This window comes from Mercenaria mercenaria, chromosome 9 (genome assembly GCF_021730395.1).
Source record: "Mercenaria mercenaria strain notata chromosome 9, MADL_Memer_1, whole genome shotgun sequence".
In the NCBI taxonomy this organism is placed as follows: Eukaryota; Metazoa; Mollusca; class Bivalvia; order Venerida; family Veneridae; genus Mercenaria; species Mercenaria mercenaria.
In genome coordinates, this window is record NC_069369.1 from 60,173,101 (window position 1) to 60,187,648 (window position 14,548).

At 36.4% G+C, this 14,548-nt stretch overlaps 1 protein-coding gene across 1 annotated transcript; it reads left to right on the forward strand.

The window, feature by feature from the left end:
- The first annotated feature begins 11,866 nt into the window (after positions 1–11,866).
- On the forward strand, positions 11,867–14,260 carry LOC128559295 (52 kDa repressor of the inhibitor of the protein kinase-like). The gene is made up of 4 exons (XM_053550586.1): positions 11,867–12,065; positions 12,780–12,931; positions 13,264–13,520; positions 13,570–14,260. Exons 1-4 carry the CDS (start codon positions 11,867–11,869, stop codon positions 14,258–14,260), a joined length of 1,299 nt encoding a protein of 432 aa, XP_053406561.1.
- The last annotated feature ends 288 nt before the right edge of the window (positions 14,261–14,548 follow it).

Consider the following 14,548-nt stretch of genomic DNA (forward strand, 5'->3'; position numbering starts at 1 on the left):
AGACTTTATTCTTAAAAAAAGATCTTCAAATGACTATAAAGTATTGCAGCTGGTCAGACGCAGAGAATTTATTCTTGAGACAGTGTCTTTTTATTACAATCAAGCACAAATGCTGATCCGATGCAAATAATTTATTTCTTGGCGGGAACCTTCTGATCAAGTGCAGTTACAAGCTCTTAATAATGAATGCTAGAAAATATTTCATAAAACCCTCACCACTTGCAGCTTTCAGATTTAAGAAGTACGGAAAAAGTAAAAGCCGTTTCTGTTTCTCCGGATGCCCGGGATATAGATGTAGAAACTGTAGTTTCGTGTTCACAATCTGAACACTTAAATCTAAATAATTATAAGTCATTTCAAGGGATCAACACACATAATACATGTTGATTAACCAATGATCAAAAGTCTTTTTCGATAATATCCTTAGATGCGAAATGTCATTTACATAATTTACACCCTTTATCAAATATCTCGTTAAGATATTTCAGGTCCGTAATCACTTGAATGGTATTACATGTTTAAAAAAATCGACCTTTTTCTTTAACACTTTCTTAGCAAATCTCACCACATGTCTCTCAATACTTTCATGTCAATTCATTTCATCAATTCATTCCGAATTTACCGTTAATACATGCAGCTTCGCATATTCTTAAGATTATTTTGTTAAAAAAATGACGATTAAACGTGTCATGTCTTAATGGGGTAGGGGTAAAATATCGTCAAATGTTGGAAAATTAAAGTCGGTGACCCCTTAGTATTTATGTGTCTACTAGACGTACATACACTGCGGAACAACATACCAAAATTTTACGATTTTTTATCGAGTAGATTTTTTATAAATTGGATTTTAAGGCAAAATTTGTAACGAAACTTGATGTAAGTTTTTTCCGTTCTGACGTCACAATATCGTCTCTGACGTCCTAGGCGTAAATCTTAATTCGCTGAATTTTATACAATTAAGTAGCATTTTCTTAATGCAAAATGACATATATTTTGTATTTTTTATTGATATGACATTCAGAGCGCAGGAAAGGAAAAATACCGAAAGCACCCGGAACTCGGCGTTGCACGAAAAGTGACGTCAGGGGCCATGTTTGTGACACAATAGCAAAAAACACGAACAATATGGCGACAAAGTAAAACCGGAGCTCAATCGCATATATCTTGACTTTTATACAGTATAAATTTCAGGACGAAATTAGGCAAAAAAATTTGGGGCGCATTCCACCTTAAGTCAGAAAATGAAATAGCGTGGTGAGTACGATTAAAGTGTTGTTTTCAGACAAAAGCACTTTAAACATAATTGTGCATGTTGTATCTGTCTGAAATTAATGTTGTTTTTGTTAATGTTTTCGTGCACAATAAAAAACAAGAATTACGTGTTAAATTGTTTTATGAATAACAAATATACTTAAGTAAAATAAATTTCTAACCTAAGTAATACTTTAGTAAATAATCAATTTCTTATACTTAAGATGCTTTATGAATACGGCCCAGGACTAGAATCAGTTAACCTCAGAAACAGTTCTGACATTATTAAGTGTCTGTGATATTTACGATATAAAAAGACAAGGATAAGTCCCCTGTATACTGTAGAAAATTAACATTTTAGATATCTTACAAATGTCTTCTCGGTCCGGATTCGATTCTCTACTAGTGTGGTCTGAAACTGGTAATGTCTCAACATAGAGTGGATGCAAGGGAGGTAAATATAAGTTCATTTGTTCCAGCTATCAATTTGGGGACTGCTGCTGATTATCCGTATTAGAAATGCAACATTTACCTTTACGTTGACAATCAAATCACAGGTAAATAATAGATCCAACAAGTATAACCGCGTTCCAAGATGGCAGTATCCCCCAAAACAAGACCCTGTAGCAGTGTATGTTTGGATAAAGATATACAATTGTATAAACATATATCGACAAATTAAAAGAACGTGACAACAAGGAAAAAGCAAACATATGAAGGTAAATTGCATTAACTTCACTGGGGAGTTCTCGCTCATTTTTACCACCATGTTCCGAGTTTACAGAAATTTGTAAATAAATGTTATCCCATCCAGATGAGTCTGCTATATGTGCAATGGTGACAAATGCACGATAAGTCAACCGCAAACATTTAGTCTTCATTTCTTCTTATGAACAGACGCAATTACTCCAAGTACGCTATTGTTTTTTTTTTTGTTTTTTTTTGTTGTATTTTTTAAACAATTTCGTCAATTTTTTTTGAGCATGTATACGCCTCAAGCTTGTCTCATAAAAATATATATTGGATGCATATTTGCTGATGTTAGGAAATAATAAAAATGAAAGCAATACTGTATAAATTATCGTTTGTCTGCAATCCCTTTATGTCTTTAAACTACATAATGTCAAAAATAACAAATACAAGCGATGATACTGGCAATAGAGACTTATGTATTATCCGCTTTTATCCCAATTTATGGCACTGCTTTATCCTTATTACGTGTCGGGGTCCAATAAAGTCTGGCATCGTAAGTGCCGGAAAATGCTGAGGAATATCAGAAAGAACTAAACTGGGGAACAAATTAACTGATTTCCTCAACACCGTGAAAGTATAGTTCGGGTTTTCAGGTTTTATAAATATCGTACTGTAAAACGTTGTTCACTACTCATATGGAATTAATTTCTGAAATCATTTTATCATGAAAATTTATAGCACGCACAAAATATTGCTATAATATTAGAACCAAATACTAAGTCTAACCCATTAATTACGAAGGGTATTTCAATGTAAATTATGTCTTATTATAAGGTCATCCCTTCTAAATGGTTTTGTTTGGACTACGAGATGCCTACATACATTGAACCTCCCGATACTAGTCTGACTACCAACTAGATAATCTTTTATAATTGTTTTCATTCATTACTCTTATATTTTCTGACCAGTCTTCCTTGGCTGCGACCAATATTTTGAGAAGAAAAGTGATAAAATTATACAAAATTTGAATAGCCTCAGAAAATATCTCCTGTGAACAATACATGGGGTCTGAACACGGACCACTCCCGATACAGGTACCAGGCAGATGTACTTTTTAACTAAAGATAGTTTACTAGGAAATGTGAGAATAAAATGGTATTCAAAACATTCACTGTCAAAATGTTTATGCCTACATTTGTCACATTTAATAAAATGACAAGACGATAATGAATATTGTAGAAATATGAACAGTCATAATCCAGTTAACAAAATTTGATGAGGCCTTACCTTTTAGTGTAATTGTAATTAAGAAAAGGCCAAAAAGTCAATTTTCATATTAAATCAGTTTTCATAGTCTAAGATAATGTTTTGTACATTTAGAAATATTACATATATTATAAATCGAAAATAATTTCTGTATGACGTACAACCAATATGTCGATGTGGAATCAGCGTAACCGGCCTTCATGATATTAAAACACAAGTAGGTTATTCGTCCCGCGGAATAAGTTAGGATTGCTTAGACATCTAATCAATTATTCTGTGTGCCTTATAATCGATTCAAAGTGTGCGAATTAAATGTGACACCGTTCTGCTATATCTGCTATATGATTTCGATTGTGAAATACTGTATATACCGTATATAGAAATATATCAAATAGGGAAACGTCCGTTTTTTGGAGCCACTATGGCGTCAAATAATATGTCAATCTGACGTCAATATTGCCTTGTTTAATTAATGTAAACGGAATTGATCATATTAGAATATTTATGAAGCTATTCAAATTGGTTTCATTCAAAAAATGACAAATTGTAATTATTTTTTCTCGGAAGCATACATTTTTCTCATTTGATTATAATAAAAATGTACCAGAGTTTTCCCCCGAGAGAACATCAGATGCAGTATTACCACTGAAAATAGAAAATATGATGTCCACGAGTAAAACATAATTCGATCTTACATTTGAAACAAGCGAATTGTATTTTGTTTACAATTCATGATATCTAAAGAAAAATTAATCTAGTTATCGAGCGAACACTGTCAATCTGGGTTTTTGTACCAATTCAAGGGCCATAACGCTAGAGATACTCTTCCGAATTGGCTGGGTATCGAACTTGATCTAGATTTTATAGAAAAACACATTCTGTTTAAGTAATGTTTAGTTCTGATAAAAAATACTGTAGTTATCGAGCGGACACTGTCAATTTGTAAATTTTGACCAATTCATGGGTCATAACTCTGGAGATACTGGTCTGAACTAGCTTGTATTGAATTTGCCCTAAATTTTATAGAGTTACATATTTTGTACAGGTTTCGTTCAGTTCTGGTACAAATCACTCTATTAATTTTATATAGCGGACACTGACCACACCGCCCGCCCGTAAAGGGTGAAAACATAATACGTCCCTTTTTCAAACGGGCGTATAAAATTTATTTAATAAATGAATAAAAGATAAATCTCCTTTGTGGTTCCTCTAAAAAGGGATAATTGTGTAGGATATTAGTTGAACATACTGGGAACCGATGGCAAGTATAAATGAGTTAGCAACACAAAACGTCCGAATCGTGATGAATATAATAACAAATTTCGTCATGGTATAAATATTTCCTGTACTCTGTATGCAAAAAGAAGAATCAAATAGATATAAAATGCGAATACATTTTCACTGCCTTCAATTTAATATTACATTTGGGAGATTTTTCTATGAATATGTAAGCGTTCGGGAAATAGAATATGCACACTTAAAGTGCGTTTTCGTCAGTTTAAGCTATTTTTTATTCATACCAGACACTGACTTCTTTTCAAGACAACCGTACCTTATACATGTAATTGCTAGGAACGTTGATCAAATAGCAAGTGGAAAAACATAAAGACACACGCGTTTTTATATGGTGTTAAATTGTTCTGAGCCTAATTTCTTCAAGTGGCAAAAGTATGGAAGCCCTGGAGGGACAATTGATTTCCGTACTTCCCACTTCTGACTTCTAATTTTTGCACTTCTCACTCCCAACTTCTCGACTTCCTACTTCTAACTTCTGCACTTCTGACTTCTAACTTCCGCACTTCTGACTTCCAACTTCCTGACTTTCGACTTCTGATTTCCAACTTCCACACTTCTTACTTCCGACTTCTTGACTTCTTACTTCCTTCTTCTTACTTCGGCACTTCTGACTTCTAACTTCCGCACTTCTGACTTCCAACTTCCTGACTTCTTACTTCCGACTTCCAACTTCCACACTTCTTAATTCCGACTTCCAAAGAGGGAAAGTTGGAAGTCAGAAGTGCGGAAGTTGGAAGTCGGAAGTCAGGAAGTTAGAAGTCAGAAGTGTGTAAGTTAAAAGGCAGAAGTGTAGAAGTTAGAATAGGGAAGTAAGAAGTCAGGAAGTCGGAAGTAAGAAGTGTGAAAGTTGGAAATCCAAAGTCGAAAGTCAGGAAGTTAGAAGTCAGAAAAGCGGAAATTAGCAGAGGGAAGTAAGAAGTCAAAAAGTCGGAAGTAAGAAGTGTGGAAGTTGGAAATCAGAAGTCGAAAGTCAGGAAGTTGGAAGTTAGAAGTGCGGAAGTAAGAAGTCAAGAAGTCGGAAGTAAGAAGTGTGGAAGTTAGAAGTCAGAAGTGCAGAAGTTAGACGTAGATAGTAGGAAGTCAAGAAGTTGGAAGTGAGAAGTGTGGAAGTTAGAAGTCAGAAGTGCGGAAGTTAGAAGAGGGAAGTAAGAAGTCAAGAAGTCGGAAGTAAGAAGTGTGGAAGTTGGAAATCAGAAGTCGAAAGTCAGGAAGTTAGAAGTCAGAAGTGCGGAAGTTAGAAGAGGGAAGTAAGAAGTCAAGAAGTCGGAAGTAAGAAGTGTGGAAGTTGGAAATCAGAAGTCGAAATTCAGGAAGTTGGAAGGGTGGAAGTTAGAAGTCAGAAGTGCGGAAGTTAGAAGAAGGAAGTAAGAAGTCAAGAAGTCGGAAGTAAGAAGTGTGGAAGTTGGAAATCAGAAGTCGGAAGTCAGGAAGTTGGAAGTGAGAAGTGTGGAAGTTAGAAGTCAAAAGTGCGAAAGTTAGAAGTAGGAAGTAGGAAGTCAAGAAGTTGGAAGTGAGAAGTGCAGAAGTTAGAAGTCAGAAGTGGGAAGTACGGAAATCAATTGTCCCTCCAGGGCTTCCATACAAAACTGTAATTATTTCATTTTATGTCTAACGTTTTGATGCATTCGGGGTTTTTTTATGAAGTGAACAATAGCAGATTTTCGTTGAAATCTGAGTCTAGCATATTTACACTGAGTACTCTTTTCTGCTGATTTCTCAAAAAGAAATAACAGACCATTTGTCAAGTTAAGTCATAAGTTGACTAATATTTTAATACTTAAAAACTAAGCTTTTGTATTGTCTTCTAACGAGAGCAAATGCAATATATAAAACCGATTTTCTTTAAAAATAAAAATAAACTAGTGTTAAGTTTTCAGTTCCTCTATATTTATCGCTGTTTTTGATACTGCTATTTATCGATAATTGTGTCCGTTTACTATAAAAGAGTATTGTACACTCGCGTCAAAAAATTTGCGTATACATCATATGATATTCTTCGAAATTTATCTCTGTAATCAAAGAGAATTCAGTCTAAATTTAGCTCGGACAAATTCTGTAACATAAGAATAACAATATATCCGCTTTAACATAAAACTATTTTACAAACTGTTTTAGTGGAAAGGACTGTACAAAACGATATACTATTAAAAGTATAGTTTTAATTATTATGTAATTATTTAGAGTACGCTATAGAATATAAACTATGTGGTGTAACATAAAGCTACTCTTAAGTTATAGCTCAAGCGAATCATTGAAAAAGAGAAATGAACCTTTTGAACCGGAGCTATGTTTGTAGATTCTACACAATCCATCTTATTTTGATATATGATAGACACGTTCATGACATTGTCCTCACCCCCTTTCCATTATGTTTGCTCGACATTTAGTTCTGTAATAATTGTGTTTAATACATAGATGTGTTTTCATGAGATAACTCTAAATTTACAGTCTATAAAACAAGTTTGTAATTGTCAAAAATAAATTAGAAAATCGACAATTTGTTACATGTTTCATTATCTAATGCGATATTTTTGAATTCGTAAATTCTGATACTTCCTTTGTATGTTTGTCTAACCTGAGCTTGGACATGTACATCATTTTGAACATAGTCTTTTCAAATTATGAGATCGAGATCAAAGAACCGAAAGTCATTTTTTCTCCACAGGGAAACGTGATAACCAGAGTTATAGGCAAACTTTTAGGTGCATATAGGTGTATAATACTCTCTTAGTGAAGTGGTTTTCATGATCCAAGATAAGTGGTCTGAAAAGCTGGCGTATATACTATTTGAAGTATCACAATTTCATTTGGTGAGGAAGAACGACATATGAGCCGCGCCATGGGAAAACTAACATAGTGGCTTTGCGACCAGCATGGATCCAGACCAGCCTGCGCATCCGCGCAGTCTGGTCAGGATCCATGCTGTTCGCTAACGGTTTCTTTAATTACAATAGGCTTTGAAAGCGAACAGCATGGATCCTGACCAGACTGCGCGGATGCGCAGGCTGGTCTGGATCTATGCTGGTCGCAAAACCACTATGTTGATTTTCTCGTGGCACGGCTCATATATATAATGTCTTTGCCATACTGGTTCAATTGTCATGGCGATCTGTTGCCAAGTGGGTCAAAAATATTTGGCATGACACTGTCTTTGGTAATTCTCTAAACAGTAAAAGTATTTTAACTGATGTCTTCTAACACTTAAGACGTTTGTCTTTTTAAGGTTAAAGACATATTTTGATATCCCGCACAACAACGATAGGAATAGTAGCTGCGTCTTACCTATATAACTTACATATGTAAGTTCTTCAAACATGCAGGGGGCGAATAATAATTGAATAATTGAAACAAAGGAACATAACTGATAGCAAATGGTTTAGCCAAGAGCTAATTAATATCCGTTATAGGCCGGATATTCCCGTTACCTTTCGTGAAAACTACGAACTTGCGCCCCCTGGTATCAAAATCTGACGTGCAATGTTGCACTTTGCATTATGCTTACTTTCAACTTGCTTGGTGGCGGATTGCATCTTTCATATTGTGTGGTCACATCGTGTATTTTCTTCTGTGAGCATTGTAACTGTGCAATGTTGCTTATATACAGTCCCGGCATGTTGAAATATTCCAATACGGTACACGGCACTGTCATTTTGCCAAAATGAAATTATGATATAGACATCAGGGTCTAAGCAGCAAAGAAGTTGTAACTTTCAGTACGCATGGTATCATTGTCAGCAAGCATGGTATCATTGTCAACAAGCGTGGTATCATTGTCAACAAGCGTGTTAAAGGTGCCAGCATACATGGTTACTATACCAGTAAGCACAATGGGAGTGTCAGTGAGTAAATTGTAACAGTCAACAGGCATTGTGTAATATTTACCTAAATATCATTCCATAATTTACTGCAGACATTTTACCTAATAATGCGAATGACTTTCAACATAGCACGTAATATCTCCTCACATGTTAAGTATATTTATAAAAGGAAGCCGCAATAGTACAAATATTACTACAAGTGCAAATTTGCATCACGAATAATTTTAGGTGTATGAATTTCTTGGATAAGACAAAGAACGCTTTTTTGCTCTAATTTTGAAACTTTTTCTAAAAGGTAAATGTGCGCCTTATGTAAGCATTCAGATAATTTGAACGTTTTTAATAGGGAAACGTGAAGACGGATTATCTGAATGAGGCCATTGACAACGTATGCACTATAGTGTACACTTCAAAAGAAATAAATGTATAACAGCCATGCCTTTACTAGTAATGGAACTAAACACCATTCGTCTTATATTTTATGTGCGAATATAAGCCACAGCCATGCTTAACAGCATCAACCATGCTATAAAAACGTTGTGTGTTCTATACCTTTACGAAGAAAGAGTCAAGGAGAAAAAAAGCATTATTCAAAGAACACCATACAATATTTCACACGGAATATATGATACACATATAAACAAATAAATGATACAAGAAATATTAAAGCACATACGGAAGATACAGGCACTAACACACACCTGAAGACAGAAGGCAACATCCATGGAACTGCTAAACCATCACTGAGGGGTTTAAATCGGTTTATTTGCACACACCCCACTCTTAAGCACCACCAAGATCATTTACGACAACAAATAGAAAAAAAAAATCATATATCATACATAATATATTTGAGGTAAAATCTCAGATTCAGATTTTAAACGGATAAAAATGTAAATGAAATTCACATTCATCTTTTCTTTACTAACTATAGGGAATAAGTCTTGTTTCTATGCAGGCCCGGACCCCACCCCCTAGTCGGCTGAGAAGTGACCTATTTTTGTCAAAGTTGCACCCAACTATTTTGGCAAATGAAAAATATTTTGATTTATCACTACAGAAAACGCAAATTATAGACGTTGAATGCTCGTATTACGGCACAGTACTTCAATATGTATGTCTACGACAGGCCACCATACTATATGTTTTTAAAGTTTTGCGTCACTGACCTCGTTTTCAAGTTAATCCTGCGCGATTTGAATTTCCGGGAGAACTCTTCAGTTGTAAACAAAGACTAAGAAGCTGATTTCTGACCAAGGAACATTATGTTTATATGTTGTTTCGTTGGAAAATTATCAACGAATTAGAAGACTGGTCGTATATGAACATGCACAACGCTGGAATTTACGGAAAAATATTTATCAGATTCATTGGTGGTGGTAGCAAAACTGAAAATCGTTACATATGAAGCAATATATAACCACTTATTAGTAATATAAGGTCATGTATGATCAGTCGGAAATGGCAACTGTATGATTTAAATCACTTTGTCACCTGAAGTGGTTTTGAGCAATTCGACATCGTAAATGTAAAAATGCACATGGGTCATCGCATGTTTTAAACTCCGCTGCGTCTTGTACGGTTTCACAAATGCTTATACATCAATATCAGCATAACTTTGATAAAAGGTACGATGATAGTACAAATAGTAGTTGCATAAAATACGAACCTAAAGTAACAGTTGTGCATTTACCAGCGATAGAGATCAATAACGCAGCCGACGCATGTCATTTAGCCGCATTGTGTATATTTTAATTTTTTACAGTCGGGCTACTTTGTAGACTGTTATGTCATATCCCGAAAGCTACACTGCAGTCTACAATGCTGTTAAAACATACACTACTTTCGTGTATAGTGTCCAAAATGCAAGTGTGTTTCATATGGTAAATAGATGTTCACACTATTTTAGCAACATGTAAAGATTTTGAAATTAATATATATGTACTTATAAAATTTCAGAAATTCTAAATAATGAAAAAATTACATAAACCATTGATATATATATTGAAGCAATTGTATCATGTAACAACATTAATTTGCCTATTATTGTATATTGTCTCACATTATTGCAAATCGACAGAATTCTGTTTCAGTCCTACACGCTTATATTGGGCCTTCGTACATGTGACTCTGTATCACCACCCCCTACAGTCTCGCAAACCTGCGTCATGTGACTGCGTCAGTATCCTCAGCTTTCGCTTCCACAACCTGCGTCATTTCACATTGTGCGTTCCACCAATGAATCAGTGATTATGCAGATTAAAAATTCTCACAGAATGAACAACGCCAAAACATCACAAGAATGGCAAACCCAACATTTGTCCACTACATGTTTGGTTCGCGGAAAAGAAAATCGTTCCAAGTAGCTGGATAGTTTTATACCACTGGTCTTAGTTATAAAGCGCATTAAACTGATGGCATTTTTGTAAATATTGAGCGTGTTTGGAGGAATTAATAAATGCTATAAAAAATACATTCACGGAACTGGAAGATGCGAGGTAAAAGTCATGCCATTTAGTATTGATGGCGTTGTGCGCAATAGATTGTAAAATACGAACTAAGTACATTTGCATTTCCACGATAGAATAATCGCAGCAGACGCATGTCATTTAGCCGCTTTGTGATTATTTATAATTTTTTACAGTCGGCTACTTTGGTAAGACGTATGTCAATCCCGAAAGCTACACTGCAGCTACAATGGTGTTAAAACATACACTACTTCCATGTATAGTGTCCAAAATGCACGTGTGTTTCATATGGTAAATAGATGTTCACACTATTTTAGCAACATGTAAAGATTTTGAAATTAATATATATGTACTTATAAAATTTCAGAAATTCTAAAATATGAAAAACACATACACAGTGTATAAGTATATGAAGCAATTGAACATGTAAACATAAATTTTGCCTATCATTGTTATTGTCTCACATTATGACCGACAGATATCGTTTCCAGTCCATAACTCTTCATTGCGGCTTCGTAATTGTACTTTCTGGTTTCACCTTCCAGTCCCGCAACTAGTTCATGTGACTGCGTCGTCCCACCAGCTTCGCTTCACAACATGCGTCATTTCATCCATTGTCGTCCCCACCAACTGATATCATGATTATGCAGAGTATCATCTCTCACAGATGAACAACGCCACAACCTATTCAACAAAGAATGGCCAACCCCAACATCTTGTCCACCTACAGTGTTTGGTTCGCGGAAAAGAAGCTTCCAAGGTAGCTGGATAGTTTTGTACCCTGGTCTAGTTTAAAGCGCTAAAACTGATGGTGCATTTTGTAAATATTGTGCGGTGTTTGGGAAGGATAATAATAATGCATTAGTAAAAAAACCATTCCGGAACTGGAAAGATGCGAAGGAAAAGTTCAATGCCCATTTTAGTGGCGTTGTGCCGGCAATTCAAACTAGTAAGAACGGTGGGAAAGGGTATGAGGCGCATATTGCTTGTCGTGCACGGAGTGAAGAATTCGTCAAGAGAATAAATTCACAAACAGGCATACATGTCGAAATGAACCAAAGTTTAAATCGGAGAATGGAGTCAAACAGGAAAGTATTAAATTCAATTGTTAAGACCGTTTTGCTATGTGGGAGACAGAACATGGCCCTAAGAGATGACCATGACGATGCAAAACACTTAAAAGCTAACAAAAATACTGGTAACTTCCAGGCACTGGACTTTAGGGTAGAATGTGGAGATTCTGTGCTTAAGGAACACTTTAAAACTACCCCACGTAATGCGACGTACCGGTCCAAAACCATACAAAATGAATTGATACACATACTGGGCCATCAAATCCAGGAGCATATTGTAGGTGAGATCAAGGAAGCTGGAGGGTGGTACAGCCTATCCGCCGATGAGGTGCAGGACGTTTCCAATCATGAGCAGCTGGCCATTTGATACTTTGTCAATGTACATATAGGTGATGTTTTATCATGTTTAAAATTTCATGATATAAAGCACTCAGGGAATTAGGTCCAGTGGTAAACTATTGGCTTCCAGTACAGGATGTTGACTGTTCAAACCATGTTGTCGATCATATAGTTACCATTCTTCGGCATTGCGCCGTATAATGAGTCGTCTCCCACCAATGTTCCATGTACGAAAGTTAGCATTTAAATACCTTTCAAAGAACAATGAAGTAACAGAGGAAATCTGCCGAAAACTGCCAGCTAGCTCATATCAGATTTCCAATTGCGCAGTTATAAAACCTTATCACCTTTAGCTAGACTTATCGAGGAGATATTGCACTCACCCGTTCGTTGGCGTCGTTGAAATGTAAAAATATGAAAACTAAATGCATGTATGTATGGTATACACCAGCTGGTCTATGATAATGGCAAAATGGTCGAATTCTCTAGGTGCAATAAAATGCTGACATGCAATGTTGTCAACTTGAAATATTATACCCTTTGAAATTATTCATAAATGTTTCATTTTTTCTCAGGAAACATGGTGGGGAAAGGTGTGGGACCACGGATCCAGTACGAGTATCCGAAGGCACTGTCATTCTGGTGTTCATCACATCTTCTTAACTTATGCATCGTGGCTGCCTGTGACGTTAAAGAAGTGAGAAACATGATGGGCATTGCAGATAAGGTGAGTGTAACATAAAATCGGGAAAATACGAGTATTCAGTGGTGTATTCTATATGCAGACAGACACAGGTATAATGATGTGGTTCTATGAAATGTATAAGCTACAAAAGTATTGATCCATATCAGACTTCTCGGATGAGCATGGTGAGTAGTGTCAACACTGTAAAGACCAGGAGATTGATGTCCTTCTGATGAGCACTGATCTTTCCAAAGCAGAAAAATGCATCTCAAGAACGAAAATAGTACTGTAATTGACATTAATTACCTTTGTAGATAATGGCATCCATTTCATAATGATAAACTGTAATCTTGTTCTTACGTATACGGTTCCAGTGTGTTCGCTTCTTCAACGACTCTTCCAAGAAACAGACGTTTCTCAAGAACGAGATAAATACTATTCGAGAAGAGAAGCAGGCCAAATCGAAGGCGCTGTGTCGCACTCGTTGGGTTCAGCGTCACGACGCGTTCAAGGTGTTCGTCGACTTCTATCCAGCTATTGTCGGCGCCCTCCAAGCAATTCTGGACGTGGAGAAACGACCAGACGCTATTGCAGACACAAATGGCATACTTCACGCGATCACCAACTTCCAGTTTGTGGCATTTCTGCTTATTTTCAAGCAAAGCATGGGGTATTTGAAGGCCCTCAGCACCTCACTTCAAGGTAAAACAGCTCAGAGCAAGAGCACTAGACGTTGTTGAAGCCTTAAAGGTTGTAAGAGACGTAATCCAGAACAAGCGGACCAACGTGGAAGTTTTCCACACCACGGTATTCACAGAGGCAGATGACCTAGCTGCCAAAGTCGGTGTGGAGCCTGTCGTTCAAAGACGCTGTGGACGGCAAACTACTCGTAATAACACGTCAGCAGACACTCCGGAAGACTACTACAAGCGGGCGATAACAATACCATTTCTCGACCATTTGTTACAGCAGTTCTCACAGCGTTTCACAGGTCTTCAGGAACGCGCTGCGATGGCTCTGCTACTGATTCCTCCAGTGAGGCCAGACCTAGATGCAGCAGACCTTGACTTCTTCTTTGATGACCTGCCCTCTCCATTCACTCTACAGGCTGATCTTGAGTGCTGGAGGAGAACGTGGAGCGGCATAGGAATTAGAGATTCACCGAGTCTTGGTGAAGCATTGGCTGCGTGCAACAAAAACATGTATCCAAATATAAATGTCATATTACGGATCTCCGCAACATTTCCTGTAACCAGCTTCCAGTGTGAGCGATCGATCGATCTCTACTCTGGGGATTGTCAAAACTGCATCAAGGTCTACAATTATACAGTCAAGACTCACGGATTTGTGCCTTATGTCGGTCCACCGTGACATAAACGTGAATGTAGACAGTGCTGTTAGCGTCTTTGCAACAAACAATAAGCGGAAGATGCGTCTTCCTAATTTACTCAGTAGTGAAATTGATGAGGAAAATAATAACCAGGCTTAATTAACACCTGTTGTCAAGTCAGAAATAACTAGATATCACAAGAAAATTAGTTTCATGAAAGGGGGCAAATGTTAAAATGTATAAGTAAATTAAATATAAATAGATAGAATATCAGGCGTTTTAGAACGTCTTTATCACTAAAAAAGTCATTGCCATTTTCGGCATATTTG

Excerpts from the sequence above, each read along its gene's own strand:
- LOC128559295 (XM_053550586.1), top strand. The coding sequence starts at position 11,867 with ATGGAGTCAAACAGGAAAGTATTAAATTCAATTGTTAAGACCGTTTTG. Across the intron at positions 12,932-13,263 it reads TGATGGGCATTGCAGATAAG|TGTGTTCGCTTCTTCAACGA; the intron begins GTGAGTGTAACA and ends ATACGGTTCCAG. Across the intron at positions 13,521-13,569 it reads CACGCGATCACCAACTTCCA|GCCCTCAGCACCTCACTTCA; the intron begins GTTTGTGGCATT and ends GGGTATTTGAAG.